The sequence below is a fragment of the Prosopis cineraria genome, unplaced genomic scaffold (genome assembly GCF_029017545.1).
Source record: "Prosopis cineraria cultivar Desert tree isolate PC_DT_omini unplaced genomic scaffold, ASM2901754v1 PC3, whole genome shotgun sequence".
Classification (NCBI taxonomy): domain Eukaryota; kingdom Viridiplantae; phylum Streptophyta; class Magnoliopsida; order Fabales; family Fabaceae; genus Prosopis; species Prosopis cineraria.
This window is the reverse complement of record NW_026555334.1, coordinates 40,425,519-40,443,507: the sequence shown is the minus strand read 5'-3', so window position 1 is coordinate 40,443,507 and position 17,989 is coordinate 40,425,519. Positions and strand designations below refer to the sequence as shown.

General features: G+C 32.3%; 2 protein-coding genes across 2 annotated transcripts; one reads left to right on the top strand and one right to left on the bottom strand.

Moving 5' to 3' along the window:
• Positions 1–480: 480 nt before the first annotated feature.
• Positions 481–3,885, top strand: LOC129306571 (heme-binding-like protein At3g10130, chloroplastic). The gene is made up of 8 exons (XM_054947244.1): positions 481–828; positions 928–1,014; positions 1,112–1,182; positions 1,561–1,662; positions 1,937–2,041; positions 2,611–2,746; positions 3,274–3,383; positions 3,546–3,885. The coding sequence occupies exons 1-8, from the start codon at positions 627–629 to the stop codon at positions 3,618–3,620; spliced, it is 888 nt and encodes a 295-aa protein (XP_054803219.1). The 5' UTR covers positions 481–626; the 3' UTR covers positions 3,621–3,885.
• A 3,334-nt stretch (positions 3,886–7,219) lies between these two features.
• Positions 7,220–7,966, bottom strand: LOC129307368 (uncharacterized). The gene has a single exon (XM_054948305.1). The coding sequence runs from the start codon at positions 7,852–7,854 to the stop codon at positions 7,384–7,386; it is 471 nt and encodes a 156-aa protein (XP_054804280.1). The 5' UTR covers positions 7,855–7,966; the 3' UTR covers positions 7,220–7,383.
• Between the last annotated feature and the right edge of the window lie 10,023 nt (positions 7,967–17,989).

The following is a 17,989-nucleotide window of genomic DNA, read 5'->3' as shown; positions in this document are numbered from 1 at the left end:
AAAGTTCAATTTGTACTTCATATCAATTGAATATTAATTTATTTTAGGTTTTTGTAATTGAATATTTAAGATATTTTACTTATTAATTGTGATTTGAAGTTTAATATTTTTTACTTATTAGTTAGTCAAAAAGTATAAACATCCTATTTTATCAACTGGCTTTTTAATCAAATCATCCAAACGAATTTTAATTTATCTAACTGACTTTTGAAAAAAAAGTATCCAAACATAAATCACGTTACATTAATTGACTTTTTTTCTAACTTCAGTTTGCTAACCTCAATTGACTCCTAACCTCAGTTAAATTTTTTAATCCAAACACATAGAAGCTGGAACAGGACGGAGCACCAGTATCAATGAGTTATGTACGGCTTATGAGATTAAGAAGAAAATTGGGGTGCACTGTAGCAAAAGTCTAAAATAATATGTATTTCAAAACTCCCGGAAAAAATCGTAGTTAATGACCTCTTATGTGACACACATTCCAAATTCAATCGTTTTCTGGCTTTCTGCACTCAGCGGCAGATATTCAAAAAACCCAAAACCATAACCTATGAGGTGAGGCGAGGCGAGGCAACCATTCATTACCATACATAGAAGGTCGTGCCTCGAGTTCCTAAGGAAAAATGCTTTTTTGCAACAACCCATCGTTAGTCTTCGTCCCCCTTCCAGGAACCCCTAAAAAAAACTCATCGATTATTACCAATTCTGCGTCCAGCAACAGAATCAGCACATCTCTAACCCAGCGAAGAACCATGTTTGCGTTCGAAGCTCGATACTCTCTGCTTTTCGCTCTTGCTTCCCAAGCCACTTCTTTGTCTCAGAGACGTAAATGCACAATTCTTTTTATTTCCTCTTGTAAGTTAGTGTCTTCGCTCTGCCATCCATCTAATTCACTTGATTGGTTTTTACGGATTTCCGTCACAGTTCTAGCGGACGCGGCCACTGAAACTGCTAAATACATATTTCCCAAAAGATTTGAAAGCCGGACTCTCGAAGAGGCTCTGATGGCAGGTATTATATATGATTGATTTTCATCGTCAAATATGAAATTGAGTTATTCTAATTGTTCCTTTTCCCGTTTTGCGAATTATTTGGGCCTTCTCTGTAGTTCCGGACCTTGAGACTGTGAAGTTCAAAGTTCTCGGTACGCGGGACCAGTATGAGATCAGGGAAATTGAGGTATTTATGGGTTCCATCTGTATTGACTGAAGATAAATCGACTAAGGAAAATGTTTTAGCTAGAAAGCAAACACCTAATATACAGCATACAAAGCTGTACACCCATGACGTGTGGGTGCAGGATGAAGTAAATCTTCGTTGAATTTGATATTTCCTCTTAGAAGGGGCTTGTACGTGTTCTGTAGTCCTTTTCATTGTGTGTGTGTGTGTGTGTGTGTGGGTGGGTGGGTGTTTGTGTGTGTACGACTCTGCGCGAAACTCTCCATGTGCTTAATTTTTTTTCCAAAAAAAAATAAAGTGATTTGCTGTTATGGTGAACAATCTTGTCTCGGGCTATTGGGCATGTTTCTCACCTTGATGTGATTTTATTCTATGCAGCCTTACTCTGTAGCAGAGACTACAATGCCTGGGAAGAGTGGCTTTGACTTCTATAGTGCCTCCCAGTCCTTTAATGTCCTAGCTGAATATCTTTTTGGGAAGGTAATTTTTAGTTTCAGAACTGAACTTCAATTACGTTACTGGGCTGCCTTTGGTCACTACATCCCTTTCTATTTTCGAGTAATGGTACATGCGGATGCACACTAGTTGCACCCGTGTAGTTGTTACTCTCTTCTTTCCGAGTAACTGAATTCATAGACACTCACTATTAGGCAGTGAAACTTTTGCATGTGGAAGTGACGTACGAATATCTTTTGTTCTTTTTCCTTCATGTTTTAAAATGAGTAATGGATTTATACTGTTATTATGATATTAGAACACAAAGAAGGAGAAAATGGAGATGACAACACCTGTTTTTACACGCAAGGATGAGAATGACGGGGTTAAAATGGATATGACAACGCCTGTGTTGACAACAAGGGTACTATTCTTTTCCATGTAATTTGTGCAATTTCAATCTCTATCTTTACTTTTATACTTCTTATACAATGCCGGTGAGGCTATCAATAATCTGAGTTATTTAGTTTGATAAATATGATCATATCTCTTTAGATATAAAAAGTGAAAACAATAGCTAGCAGCTTAACAGCCAAAACTGACAAACCCTTGCAGACACAGCATAAAACTATGAAGTGCAACTGAACATAGACAAAAGTAATTCCTAAATATTGCTAGAATGATCTCTTATGAGTAACTAAACTCAAGACACATTGTTCTGCTTGTGGTAGTGAAACAGTTGGACCACTTATTCTCAAAATGGATGATTTTGACCTCCCGCTATCAGCGTGACAGAATTCAAGCTTAATTGACTTAGAGCTCTTTTAACAATATAATTGTAGCTATATTGTAGAAAAGGGGATCTTGGTTTTCTTTTACTTCGGAACGCGCATAAGATATTGCTGTTAAATCATCAATTAACTTGCATAAGATACTGCAATTCCTTCAATGTTCTTTCCAATAATGATCTAATCCAGTATGACATTATTTTAGATGGAAGATCATGGAAAGTGGAAAATGTCTTTTGTCATGCCATCAAAGTATGGTGCCAACTTACCATTGCCTAAAGATTCCTCTGTGATGATCAAAGAGGTCCCCAGAAAAATAGTTGCGGTAGTTGCCTTTTCAGGTTAGCCCTTGCCTTTTTAATAAGAAATTAAATATGGAATTTTTTCCCTTCTTCATCTATGATTCCATTTATATTAGACAGTAAAGCTGTACCACTTTAAATTTTCAGTACTATTGAAAGTACAAAGTCCACAGTCTAGAATTCTAGATCATGAGAAGTTGAGAACTACGTGAGTTTGTTTGTATATGTTTAGAAAGGAAAGAAGACGAGTTGAGAACTAAAACTGACTGGATTGGGCATTGGCCTAGCTTGATTTTGCACCGAACCTAGTCTTTTAAGCCCGGTGCCTTAGCCCAACCTAGGAAGGCCAGGTAATTGCCGCTTGAATCATAAAGTTTTAGGTGGATGTGTGCATGTTTTATATACACAAAACTCCGTTATTTGATAACTCTATATAAAGTTAAAAATGAATTAGTCGGCCTCGTACCATTAGTTGTACTAAGCACGAAGAAACGAAGAAATCATTTCTATTTAAATGTTTTTCAGATCCCATTGAAATATTTTACCGTTCTTGCGTTCTGAATCAGGTTACGTGAATGATGAAGAAGTTCAGCGACGAGAATTAAAACTACGAGAAGGATTGAAAAGGGACAGAGAATATAAAGTTAAAGAGGGCTCTTCAGTAGAAGTTGCGCAGGTGAGAGCTTTAGGGGCTGCTTGGTTTGCAGTTTATAAGTATGTTTATAGATGCTGGGAATTTTAAATTTTCAGGGTAACAAACCGTGCCGCAAGGGTAAAAAGTCTCAGCGAGTAGCCTTTTTGTCCAACTTGTGATATTTGTTCTTTATTTTGATTGCAGTATAATCCCCCGTTCACGCTTCCATTTCAACGACGCAACGAGATTGCATTGGAGGTAGAATGGAAAGGTGAATAGGAACTCTGTCCTCCAAATTTAAAATCAGGAGGCACTCTTAATTTTTCAACAGCCCTGTTGTAAATAGCGAGATAGGAACTCGTCCGGTATGACATGAATCAGAGACTCCAACACCAGAAGATCTTGTGTACCTGATTGTGATGCATGTCATTTGTAAATATAGTTAGATAACAATTTGACAGTCACTTGGTGGAGGTTTCTGCCATTTTCATTTAATCTAAAATGTTATAATAAAGTTTCGATATGTTAACCTTATTATAATAAATGTTTATCTCAAATCTCAATTTAAAACCTTAGGAAGTGTAAAATATTATTTTTAATATCTAATAACTTGATTGTGATTTTTTCTTCATTTATTTATACATGTATTTAATTTTCACTGATATTGTATCGATGTATCCCCTGCTCTGTAGTTCAAATAGTATATTAATTTTAACATTCATGGTTGCATGGCAGTCTCTCTCGCTCTTTCTTTTTATTTTGTTTTTCTTTTTTCTTTTTTTTTTAACTCTCTTTCGCCATGTTATTTTATGCATGTTAATATTAACATTTCAATTTTTTTGTTTTCCTACCGAAGTGTCTGGTGCCAGACACTAAACTCTATTGTTGCTTCCGCCTTATCTGCATGGATCCAAGAATAAAATAAGACTAGAGTGGCCCGTACTCGACACTTTTGTAAGAAAAAATTATCTGTAACTTGACCCTTTTGTCTTTTTGAAAAAAAGAAAAGGAAAGGAAAGGAAGACACGCCCATGCCCATCACTGAATTACTGGTGAAAATAAATAATTGAAAATTTAAAAATTATATATGTAATAAGAAATTATTAGCTATAATCCAGTCAATTATACAAAAAAAAAAGGTACAAGAAAAGCTTGCTGGGGAATATGCGAATAGTTATTATTATAAATATAAGTATAAATGTTTTTTGCCTTTGAAATATTTTTCAAGAAATGTCCAACACCCTATAATATTGATTGGAGCAACTTTACCTTTAAATCAAGTAAAATAAAATATTTTTACTCTTATTGTTAAATTCCCCAACAATTAAAGTTAGAGTTGTAGTTAGTATTTTTTAATAGTAAACATTGAAAATTTGATGACAAAAATAAAAATATTTTGTTTTGATTATTTTAAAAAAATTGCTCTAACTAATAATTTATGGTGTTATACGCTCCTCGAATAATGCTTAAAAGATAAAAATGCACTTTTAACCTGAAAATAACAAATCATTAACTTTTATTTCACCAAACTATACCGCCTTTTTTTTTTGTTTTTACCAATAGCTAATTGAGAAATAAACATGATCATGGGGGAGGACTATTGAGGAAGAAACATGATCATAAGCCAAGGAATAATCAGATCGAAGAACAAAATGCAAGAAGAAGAAAAACGAAAAAAAAAAAGGAGAACAATAAATGCCATGATGAAGAAGACGATCATTGAAATAAGTTGAGTGCCTTTTTTTTTTTACCAACAGCTGATTGGTAAGTTAGAAAAAGTGAAAAAAGGGAGGGAAGAAGCTCGCCAACGCCTGAACGTTGCTATTATTCTCCTGTTTTTTAAACCCAACAGGGCAACACTGCCATTACATATTGCCAGCTCATTGTCTCCCGTCTCTTTTTACATCTTTTGCCCTGAAGGCTATGGAAGGAGATCCTGTTCTCATCCCTTCTCTCCTTTTCTTCCCCTCATCCCCATCTCCACCTTTGACTAAAAAATGAAGGGTTCAGATTCAATTATTTTATATAACAATCATCATAATATTATATTAAAAAATAAATAAATAATTTTAAATTGTTAAAATTTAATCTGCATAGTTTATAACTGAAATAAAATGTAATTTATAAAAAAAATAATAACAGTATATAACTGTAAATTGTACAGGTAAAATGTTTAAATTTATTTTTATTTTTATATAATAATTTGATAATTATTTTATAAAACAAATAAATCTGTACCATTCATGTTGTTGTTTAAGGGTGGAAATGAGGATGAGGAGAAGAAAAGGAGAGAGAAGGAATGAGAAGAGGATCGGAACCCCTGAAGTTATTCCATTTTCTCATACCTCACGCTAATCAATGCAATTCTTTCTTCTAACTGCCTTCTCTCCATTTCTCTTATTTTTATTTTTATTTTCTCACTTCCCGTCTCAATCCATTTTTAAATGGTTCGAGTTTAATATCTCATAAATTTATTATTAAAATATAAAATTAAGAAAAATAAATAACTAAATTTAAAATATAAACAATTTTATTTAAATTATGGTTCAAAATTTAGTTATTTTCTAGACCATTCTAGTCATTTCTAATATAATAATAGTCATTTCATTATCCTCGTTTATCAGAGGAGATTAAACAAATTGTATTCACCTTGACTAATAACGATACATTCTTATAACGTCATCTAACAGGAAAAGGAAAGAGCGAATGGGGGGAATATCCACATGCCAATATTTTGCAAGCGTGGTTTCGATAACCAAATTAGGAACGAGAGGAAGTTCGATTGAATTCCAAAATGAAGAGGCGTTAGTTTGTAAATAAACAGGGCCTAGCTTGACACAATCCAGGGTTCTAGATAAGATCAAGTGTAAAATGCAGGTGAGGAAAATTGCTGAGAAAAAGAATCAAACTCACCCTACACAAAAATCTGTGGATCGTGTGAAAAGCTTTCAGAGGAAGTAGAGTCACGGCGAGAGACTGCGATGGCGAAGTTGTTCCACGAGGTAGCACAGAAAAGAAGGCAAAAATGGGTCTCAGAAGTTGGAGATTTGTGAGAAACAAAATGATAAATAGTTGATGGGAAGATATTTAACAAGCTCAATCATATATTTAAAATTTTCAAACCATTCTGAAAGACATTCTCTGGGTTTAATTGCTGGCAAGTGGCAAATTCCTAATTAATATTATTGGATTAGTTGGTATAGTATTATTTATATAACTTTCATAGGTGCATCAATAGGTGTTATTGCCATATATATATATATATATATTGCGTAGAAACAGGGAAAGAAATGGTGATGGCAATAGCAACATCATTGTAAGAATGGCGAACATGATCATTTTTTCTCCATTGGTATTTTATCTTAATCATCATATGAGAGAAGCTAATGAGTTTTAGCCATTGGAATTTTTTTACCATTAATGATGCTCTAGCCCCCATCCTTTCCTTTTCTCTTAACTTTTTTTTTTTCCTTTTCAATTCTTTAATGTCGCTCGGGTTGAATAATAGAAAGAGCTCCCACACACTTTCTTTTACATAAGAAGGTGATCCATGGTTATTTTTTTGCTTATAATTAATATAACGCTTGTTGCCTTTCTTAATTGTCCGTGCCCTGTGGCCACAAAGCTATTTGAATGCAAAAAATTAAAGAAACAAAGACAGATATTTAGAATATGTTTAGTTTTATAATGTTAAAAATTAACGCCATAAAAATTTTGGTTTTAGGGACTTTTAACGTAAAGCTAACCACATGTATATCCTGTCTGCTAGCTGGTCACCATCTAATTGTGTTTTATGTTAATCTAAAGACGTACGGAAAACCTAGTTGATGAACTGCGTTAACGGCAAGTTTACGTAATGACTGATCAGGACCCAGCACTGAGAGAATGTGAAGTATTGATCGCCTGTCTCACCAGGATGAGATGCTAATTGTGTTTTTCCGATATGTATGTGCGTATAATACAGCGTTACTCAGCATGCTAATCAAAACTAGTGAGCTATGAGGAAAAAACACTGAAAACGTAACTCAAAAGAAAAATATCGCTAGTTTACTTCCGGTATGGTTTCTAGTGCTGGCTTCCACTCTTGGCAACCATAGTCAGTTTTATCTTCACCATCATGATCTTCTCCGTTTTCATCACGAACTAGAGGTAATATGTTGTTAATTGAAATACCTCCCTTGCACAGCATATTCTGCAGTTCCTTCTTACTGATAACCACCTTAATCCTTACCACTCTGCTTTCTTCTTCTTCACTTTCTACTTCTGGATTCGCAAACCTTACCTTTTTTGCCGCAGCTTTCGGTGCCGGCGGTACGAGGTAGTATAACTGACCTCGGAGCAGCTTGGTGCTGGGCTGGAGATGCCGGACGACAGGCAGTGACTCAGATATTTCATGGCCCGAAAACTGTGTCAAAACTTGGTGGACTTTAATGGGTGCCTTGTATTCAAGAACTTTGCCATCGGTTTTGACGATCTTGACGATGTTCTCTTGAAGGACTAAGCAATTGCCCATGGTTTATATTTTTATCTCTCGGAAAGTGCTTAAATGGAGAAAGAAACAAAATGCTAGTTTCGGAGGTGGTTATTAGTTTTCAGCTGGTTTCGGAATGAGAGGAAGGAGCAGTGCTTCAGGGCGTATTTAAGAAATCTTGCTTCGGAAAATACCCTCACGGAGGTCTCAATATTACCAAAAACACCATCCAAAGCCCAAACTCCATATCATCATTTAAATGGTGATAAATTGGATGCCCATGTAAAACTCGAGAGTTGACTCGGAAGGCCATTTTGAGTTAAAACGTGCATATAAATGAGCCGAGTTGGAGAGTCAATAGAATAAAGTGAGAGAGACAGGTTAAGAGGATGGTGTGTAGTGGAAGTGGATTGTGACCGGAAGAATGTCTCACAGAGGAAGCCCAAGTGGTTGACCACTCTTCCGAGTGCTCCTTCAAAAAATTCCAATCACACATATTTTCACTATTTCCTTTGCCCCTCCTAATTCAAAATTTTTGTATGCTCAGGCCATAATTGGGGGAGGTTTTCTCAACATGAGTAATTTTCCCCCTCTTTCTAGGCTAAATGGTACTTTTTTATTAGTAGACTTGAGCTTAAATACTGTTAGTAATTTAGTTTATTTTTGGTGATTTAATTTTATAACTTTGGGTCCTTGATGAAATTATTGTTATTTAAAAAAATGGTTAATTTAATTTCATTTTATGGCTTAATTCAATTCCGAATTTTGAAGAAAATTTACTTATCTATCACGATGTGAATGAGAGTGGGGTTCATAATTATTGCTGCTTCTTGAAGACGTTGATTTGAATGTCTACAGAGAAAACAAACAAGCACGTCGTTGAAGGTCGATCGGTAATTGAATTAGTCTTGGGAGTCAACATACAACAGAAGGAGTAAACGAACCTTAGCTTGTTGGTTTAGTTATGATAGAAAATTACATTACATTCCGATCACATGCAGTAATTTCCGTATGCTTATGAGCAGTTGGATCCGGCGATTATAAGCTTAAAAGGAAACACTTCTAATTAAAAAGTTTGATTTTAACGGTATTTTCAGGGATTGATCCCGTATTACAGGAGAGGGAGAATAATGAACTCATTAGTTAATTCTCACTTGTCTTGCTTAGTTCCATATTTGCTGAAGTGAATTACACAATTTAGATTAGGAGATCCGCCTTCAGATTATTCAAAGTTGCCCCCCCTTTTCTCTATTTTCTTTTATCTTTTTTTGGTTTGGTTATAAAGGCTTCTCATCATGCACGCGTGAAGAGTAGATTTTGTTCAAGACTTCAGTTTTTTCTTGCGACATTCATAAAAAAAAAAAAAAGCAGCCAATTGAATCGTAAGCTTTAATTTTCTCCCTTTCGGTCCTTGTCACTCGACATATCCTCCATCAGAATCGTATGTAATAAGTGACATAGTTCGGCCTTGTGACACATTAGGGAGAGTGGTGGTGGTCCACCTCAGAATTTTATATGCATGAGAAGAAGCTTACATGGCTTGTTAGGCTTCAAAATCCAACTTTGATACAAAAGCAGCTGCAGGTAGCAATCAATTTTGAAGCAGACATGCAAGGTCAGTTCCAAGAACCTGTGGCGATCGAAGAATTGGAAATTTCAGGTCCTGAGACTTAGAAGGCACTCGCGAGAGAAAGAGAGAGAGATGCAGCAATATTATAGCTCGCAGTGATGGATCCATAATATTTGCTGAAAATAAGGGCTTAGTGCTGATGGGTGAGATTGAGATGGCGATGTTGTCAACACGCATGCGATTCAATTAATCAAATCTTTACTATCAGGTTATTGCTTTGCTTAGATTGCTAGTGGTGGTAGGAATTGTTGGCTTACGAATTATCATCACTTCAATTTTTCAACGTCCCCGATGCTCTTTTAACGTTAAAAATATTTATAATAATATAATTAGTGATGCCACTTTCCTTTAAACTTCTCCAGTGGAGCAATTAAATATTCCGCGTTCTCTATATGTATCTATTCCAGTACAGTGATAATTAATTAGTCATAAATAAAGCATGACTAAATAATTATTACTGTTAAATATTTGGCACGCTGAGTAGATAAATGGAATGATTATATTAGTGGTTAAATAGAATTTTGTGTTTAGCAAATCAATATCCTTCGCAGAGATGTCATTCTTAAATCTTAATATTATTTGCAAGCAACAAGTCGTTGGTTCTTGAAAAGATGATTGGCTTATGCTGTATGCACAAGTAAGTAAAAGTGTCCACGATTGAAACGAAGCTTGGATATTTATATATTGGAAATATCATCAAAGATCATATCTGGGGGAAAGTTTATTCTTTAACATAGATGGCAAACAATTACAGGACAGCTGTGTTAAATGGCTAATCCACTTTTAAAAATTAAAGCATTAATGCCATTATAGATGTAGTATAATTCTATCCATTTTAGACAAATAATATGACAAACAAATTAAAGAAACATCACAGACCAAAACGAGAGAGAAAAAATCTCTCGTGGCAGATATTTCCTTAGCGCAGCTTAAATCCTGGGTTATAAATAATTAATTATGGTGTAACTGGTTATGTCAGCATGATGAATATTTTGCACCCCTGTATAAAATGGACACAGAGATTAGTGGCGCCACCTTCCTCCTTACAATAATTTAGTGGCCATTAGATATTGACCATATTTTAATTGATAATTAATGTTAATTTTGGGTGGTTTATTTTTGGTAGTAACGGGGAGCCACCACCTGAGAATAGGAGAAGAGAAGGCATGGGGAAGATTAAAGGAATTATATCTTAATTTAAAACCTCAAAATTTAATTTTATGGGTTATTTTTCTTTATTTTATATTAATTATTAATAAGCCTAATTTTTTTTTTTGATGTAAGACTTCTCACATCATTTTTAGTTCATTCATACTTAGACAATCTAACAGTCTTTCCTCAAATGTGATCCCACAACCTTTTCATACAAAAGACACACTAAATGTCAAGTATCCATGCCTCTAATCAGGGCTAGTCCAATTTTATGATGTAGTGCGCACAAGTTTTCGTTGCAGCTGGGGCTAGTTGTAATATCTTCATTTTTTTAAATCTGATTAACTCTAAATCTCAATTAATTAAGAGATTGGATTCAATTAATTAACATAATACCTAGTTACAATTAGGTGAAAAAGTCAGAATCCCAAGTGTTTAAAAACAAACACCATTTTCAAAGGCTTTAAAATAAATAAATTAAAGTTCACAATTATATGAAAGTATAGGATCATTTCAAACATGAGCGCATTAGCAAAAGAATTTGAAAATAAAATAATTCTATAAAAATTTAAGGCATACGCCGTGCCTTATAGTATCATGTGTTGCGGCACATTGCATGTATCATGACAACAACTTTCTGCTATCAAATGATAGCTTTTGAGACAACTTTTGATGTGTCCCATTCCTTCGTCTGACATCCAATTGATGCAAATTAATGTCTATAAAAAGCTCTTTTCAAAATTTAACTAATGGCCTTAATTTCATAATCAAATTATTACACAATCAAAATTTAGATATATTTTCAAAACTTATACTTTTTTAATATTTTTCTCAAAACTAAGTGTCCAATTCATTCATCAAAAGCCAATAATCATTGACACCACTTAGACCATGTGCAATACACCAAAATTAACTTATGCAATGCACCACATTGTACCAAACACTTATAGATCACAATTTTACTACTTAGCCCCTTAATCTCAAAAATATATAAGGGGGATTTCAAGCAACTTTTTCATCAAATAAATCATAATCATCACACATTATGCCTAACTCTTATTTACATTAGTATTTTAGCCATATCATAGATATCACATTTCATAAACTCACTTTCTAAGGCCCAAAATATACTTACAACTCACAAAAAACATAATACAAGTAAGGATCCAATGGATTATTCTTAGTTGGCAATTTTAATTGTCACATACATATAATGACTCAAAAATAAAGAGGCCTACTAAATAGGATTGCAATCTTAAGCCTCTGATTGCTTTCCTCTATCCAATCATCTTGAGCTATTTCCTATAATATTGAAGACAGTGGGATGAGTACAACCACTCAGTAACCAAAATTAATTAACTTATACTAATATATGTCAATTAATTTAAATGTAAGTAAAAAATATAATCAATTCTCTAAACAACATAAAATGTTTAAGAGTATAAATTCACATTTTCAGGCATAATAGCACATATTTGGAAAATAATGCTTTTTAACAACTTCCATATAGAAGAAAGTTTGTTACACAATCAAATGACATATACTCAAAAGTGATTAAGATTCAATTCATGAGTATCATCATTGGGGTCATAATACAGACAATCATGTACTCTCAATCACTATATGCATATCACACGTCCCTTATATCCTCCTAATTCCTTTGACATAAAACCGTGGGTTATAGTACACTAGAATAGTCTATAATCCAGGACTCTCCTAGCCTAAAAACTTGTGAGAGGATTACCCGGCCAAGACTTACCCAACTCACTTATGAAACATGATTTTCCCTATTTTCTCACACTATGAAGTGTCATACTCCCTAAATTAACTTCCTCGTTGAACTAGTTGATAGCTAGCTAGGTTTGAGTCTCTTGTTGAACTAGTGATAGATGTTGAACACATGGGACAATAGGTACATATACGATTCAAGCAAGCTATCAACTCGGATGGAGTCCTACCATGTGAATTTAATCCTTCACTTCTCTTTCTAGGTGAACTCCTGCCTCTTAAGATCATGCAATGCATATTCATGCAATAACCCACAATTAATATAGTTCATAAAACTTCACATAATTAATTTCATTAAACTCTACCATTTTACAAATCATTGAACTCCTACTATACATATACTCATAAAACCTCATAAACAAGAAAAAATAGTACTCTCTAAACACATTTTCATTGAATTTCAAATCAAACAAGTAATTGAACTCTAAATCTATTATAATCATTTTACCTCATATATTCACAATTATTGAACTCTATATATTTCAAAATTATTGAACTCTTATCAACTCAAATCATTAAACTCCTATTTTCATAATCATGGTACTTAACACTTTGAAAATAATTGAACTACATTAAATCACCACTTCATAGTGGGCTTTTCAAATGAAGCAAGCCATATTTGCATTTTAACCAAATTCACACAATTCAATTATCAAATATTATTCAACAAGTTAATTAACACACAAAAGTATAAGATAAAATTCTCCCGGTTATATCAAAATCTTTAAGAAGTCAAAGGTTTTACCCCTTAAATACTCACTTCCAAAGCTTTCAAGAAACTAGAATGATACCAAAGATAGTCACTCTATAAACATTTACAATGTAAATCATCAATGTCCACATTTGAGCTAATTTTCACTAATAATTCAACTCTTTTTAATGCTCAAAATTTATCCTTGACTCATATAAAAGTATTCATAAGATTTCTTAGCTTCCTTTAACCCTCATTAATATCATTGAGCTCTTTAATGGTCATTAATGAAAACATATTGTTCCAACTAACACATTAATGGAGAATTTTTGAATATTTAATACCCCTCAACCACCAATCATCATAACTCCATAAGTATCAAGTTTTATTAGTTCAATCTAGTCTCATTAACTCTATTTAAGTCAATGGGTTTGGACCTATAAATCATATAGACCGAAAATCATCATTATCAACTAAACCTTAACTTCTACCATTAAGAAAATGAAAGGAGAGAAGAATTTAGGTATAAAAAGCTTATCTTTAATATTTATGAGCTCTAAAATACTCCCAATAGTTAATTTCTTCAAACCCTAACATAGCTCTTCAGACTCTTTCTCAAAATCTCTCTTGAATAATCTGCCGCTCAAAAATATAGTATATTGATAAATAAATTTTTTAAAGTAATGCTGTCAAATCTGCCGCTCAAGTTTATATGTCATTTTTTTATTTTATACTAGATATTAAGCTGAACTTTTTTCAATATAGAATTTTTTGTATAGTTTTTAATCCACTCACACTTGAATAATCTAACAATTATCAATACATTATTAATCATGATATGTACTCAAAGGTTGCAAGCAATTAGAAAGCGAGCAAAGAAGAAAATAAAAATCAAAACAAATTTTAGCTAAGCACTCCAAATTTCGTGTATCTGCTAAAAAGATAAAAATTATTATTTATTATATACTGACATTAAGTGATTTTAATGTCACATGTTAATTCAAAACCTAGTAATAATGTTATAAGCATATTTTGTATAAGAATTTTTTATGGATTAAGGTTCAATTTTGTCTTTGTACTTATTTTTTAAAAGCGCTGGGTATCCTATACTCTTAAGTGTGGCAATTTTACTCCTAAACTATGTTTTTAGGAAGCAAAAAATCCTTTTTGTTAATAAACCGTTAACTTTGCCATTATATATTGATGTGACATGTGCGTGGGGTATTTGCACAATGACAGGTTAGATTTTGACCATGTCCTTTATTTAATTTGCCCTTGAACTTTTTCTTCAGTAACGTTGAGTATTCTAAAGCCTTTTTCTAAGAGCACTGGGTATCTTTAAGTCTTATTAAAATAAATTGTAATAAATATTATCAAAATATTAAATATTTTCATATTTAATAATCTAAATATTAATATTTATAAATATTTATTTAAAATTTATAAATTACTTTTTAAACATTAATAACTCAAACTAACATTTTATAAATTTATAGATAACTTTTTATTTTTTATATATCAATATTTGATCTTCTCTTTGAAATAGTAACCCCAAATTATTATGCTTTTTGTGTATGTTAGAACTTACTTATATTTTTAATATTAGTTAAATTCCTTAATTTTTTTGGTCAAATAACAATTTTCTTCTAAAATATTGTGTTACCAAAATTTAATACTCTTTATGCGTTGTAATGTTAGATGTAAAATAAAAAATATGACAATCAAAGCTAATAAAATGACAATAAAAATGTTTATTTGAAAGATATCATTATTCCATTAATGTACTACAAAAAAATTTAATTAACAAGAAAAAAATAGAGAGATAAGAAAAAAAATTCTTTCGTTAATTTAGAAGTTCATTTGCTTTATTTTTAATATAAAATATTAAAATATTAAAATGGGTGGCGTAATATTTTAAATAATAATATTTAAATTATTAAATATTAAAATAATTAATATTTTAATAATATTTATTAAATTTTATTTTAACAAGACTTCATGGTACTCAGTGCTCTTAAAAAAGACTTTAGGATACTCAATGCTCCTGAAAAGAGAATTTATGGGCAAATTAGCACCAAAGGACATTATTAAAGTCTTATATATCACTATACATGACTCCATGTACATGTCATATCAGCATATAATGACAAAGTTAACTGTTTATTAATAGAGAGATTTTTTACTTTTTGAAAAAATAATTCAAGAGTAAAATTGTCCCACTTAAAAGTATAGGGTGCGCAGCGCTCTTAAAAAATAAATACAAAGACAAAATTAAATTTTAACCCATTTTTCTTTAGTCTAACTTTATTTTTGATAAAAAAAAAATCTAACTTTGTTTAATACGTGACTTCTATTTATATTAAAAACACTCGCAACAAAAATGGTTCTCCATAATTTTTTGGCCTCTTGCCCTTGTTTTTAAGTAGCCAGTTTCTCAAAGAAGAAGTTCTGTTTTCACTCAACAACCCCAACTTAATGTTTTGATTTCTACTTCCTTCCAAAGCAAGTAAGTCGGACGCTATTCCTTTCTCACCGAAAAAGTCATCAAAACACTTTTATTGAGGACTTTAATTGAACACGTATCAAACATGCGCGCGCGCACTATAAGCCAAATATTTTATTTTTCTCAGTCTTCTCTCCAGATTTTCCCTTCTCAACTTACTCTTTTTTATCTTATTTATAAAATAAAAAAAATTATTTTATTTATAAATCACACCATTAAATTTTTATCACAAACTTTTTTTACCCTTAATTGAATGTTGAAGAGATAAAATATATTATTAAAATATATATATTTAACAGGAATAAATTAAAAATTTATTAAATTTTAAAATAGAATTAATGAATTTTAAAATTTTTTTAATATTAATAAAATATATTAAAAATAATTTATAAATAAAATTAAAGGAGTGATTTCTTTTAAATTTTACTTCAAGGAACGCTTGGCTCTTGGTGGTCGGACGGCACCGATCCTTGGAAATTGGAATGACTTACTTCGATTGGTTTGTGTTTTTCCACAGGCTCGTCCGAAAGGTTTCAGGTCCATGGGCCGCCACTTGAAATCATCTGTATCTGGGGTTGCCACTTGCTTCTGGAAATCACACTCATAGCAATTTGGCGGGAGTCACATCAAGAGATCGATGAACCTTGGAAGCAATACCAAAAATGATCAACATAGTTGACGGTTTGGCATCATAACACTCGAAAAGCGTGTTTGCCTTGTTGCTTCCTCTGCTCGCTGCACTCTCCTTTGTTCATTCTTCTCTGATTTTATGCATCCACGTCCGTGGAAATAAAAGTGCATCAAAATCAATCGTTTTTTGCCGACAGAAATTAGAAACACTAGCACATGACTACAGAATATAAAATGCGAGCCGCATACTTTATCAAATTCCAGAATATTAATAAGATTCCATAACAGTCAATGCTTGTTTGATATTTTGTAGGCAAATCAATTACTGGCAATGGATTTAGTTAAAAAAAAATGTTTGCATATAATTTTTTTTCGGCGTATAGGAGTTGGTTAAAGATTCAATTCGTAAAGTTTGAGCTCTAAGTGCCCCCATTTGATTTAGGATATGATTATCTTTTGACCGCAAGACTTTGCTTATCTATTTATTTAACTGCATCATCATTTCATTTATCGATAAATTTAATGTTGCAATCAGTCGTTTTGTAAATTCACCGTTAAAAAAGAACTTCTTCTGTTGAAAAAGGAACAATAACTTGCTTAGCTGCTGCTGCTTCTTCTTTTATTGTTCTTATGCATTATTCTATTAAAAATAATTTTATTTAAAGCACAATTAAATATTAAATGTAAATACTTTTCGTAATAGAAATTTAAACTTTAATTCATCACTTACAAGTAACTAATATTTTTTACTAGACTCCACTCCTGTTAATTACTTATCAAATATTTAACCACTTGTCTCTTAACCCAATCATTGCTATCTTATTTCATTGGGTACACCAAACATGCTCCGATCTTTATTACGACAATCTCCGGCATATATTGTAATATAATATACTTTGTCCAAAGTATTAATTTTTTTTTCACCCATCATACTGATTAATTATAGAACTCTTTAACTACTAGGACTATTTTATTTAGCTATAAAGTATTTTTTATAAATAAGTTCAGAGGTAGTAATTAAAAAAACTCCTCTGATTATTGATTAATGATTTTATTGATTATAATTTTAAATTTTACAAGAAATAACTAACTTTAACAAAACTTCACTAATTTACGTAAAGTCAATATTAGTTGTTTAAAATAAAGGAGATGAGGAGTATTTGTCAGAATTTTTTTTTTTATAAAAGAAAAGTTTAGGTAAGGTGGGTACAGGAGTCATAAAAGTCACTGCACGTCTCCAAATTCAAAAAAAGCTTACAAAGATACTTACAAAACCTCTTGCCAACAAATATATAGATTTGTTTCTATAAAATTTTCAATATGGATCAAATTATATTAAGTAAATTAACTTTGTTGGTAGTATATCTTAGAATTGACTGTGTACAACCGGCCCAACCCATCATCACAAAGTGCAAAAGTCCACCATTACAGCCCAAGCTGAGGTTTTTTTTTTTTTTTTGAGTCGGTGATGCTTTATTTTCTCGTTTAACTTGTTTATTTTCTGGCCATGATTTTCGCGTGTTCTTCTTTACTTTACTGTAGAGAGGAGGGTTAAAAAAAAAAAAAAACTCTAAGGTGGTTGGTGACATTACGATCACGTGGAGGCAAAGCTCTAAAGCGACGTTAATCGGTACTTTCAGTGGGCTCCAAAATAGATATTTTAATTTAGTGAACATGAATCTGGCAACTTGAAGCTCCGGCCAGAGTCTTGTACCTTACCAATCACAGTCTCACTGCGAACTGAAAAAGCACACTTTGCCATTGGTATACAGCGCCATCACTC

Excerpts from the sequence above, each read along its gene's own strand:
- LOC129306571 (XM_054947244.1), top strand. The coding sequence starts at position 627 with ATGCTTTTTTGCAACAACCCATCGTTAGTCTTCGTCCCCCTTCCAGGA. Across the intron at positions 2,747-3,273 it reads TGCGGTAGTTGCCTTTTCAG|GTTACGTGAATGATGAAGAA; the intron begins GTTAGCCCTTGC and ends GTTCTGAATCAG. Across the intron at positions 3,384-3,545 it reads CTTCAGTAGAAGTTGCGCAG|TATAATCCCCCGTTCACGCT; the intron begins GTGAGAGCTTTA and ends TTTTGATTGCAG.
- LOC129307368 (XM_054948305.1), bottom strand. The coding sequence starts at position 7,854 with ATGGGCAATTGCTTAGTCCTTCAAGAGAACATCGTCAAGATCGTCAAA.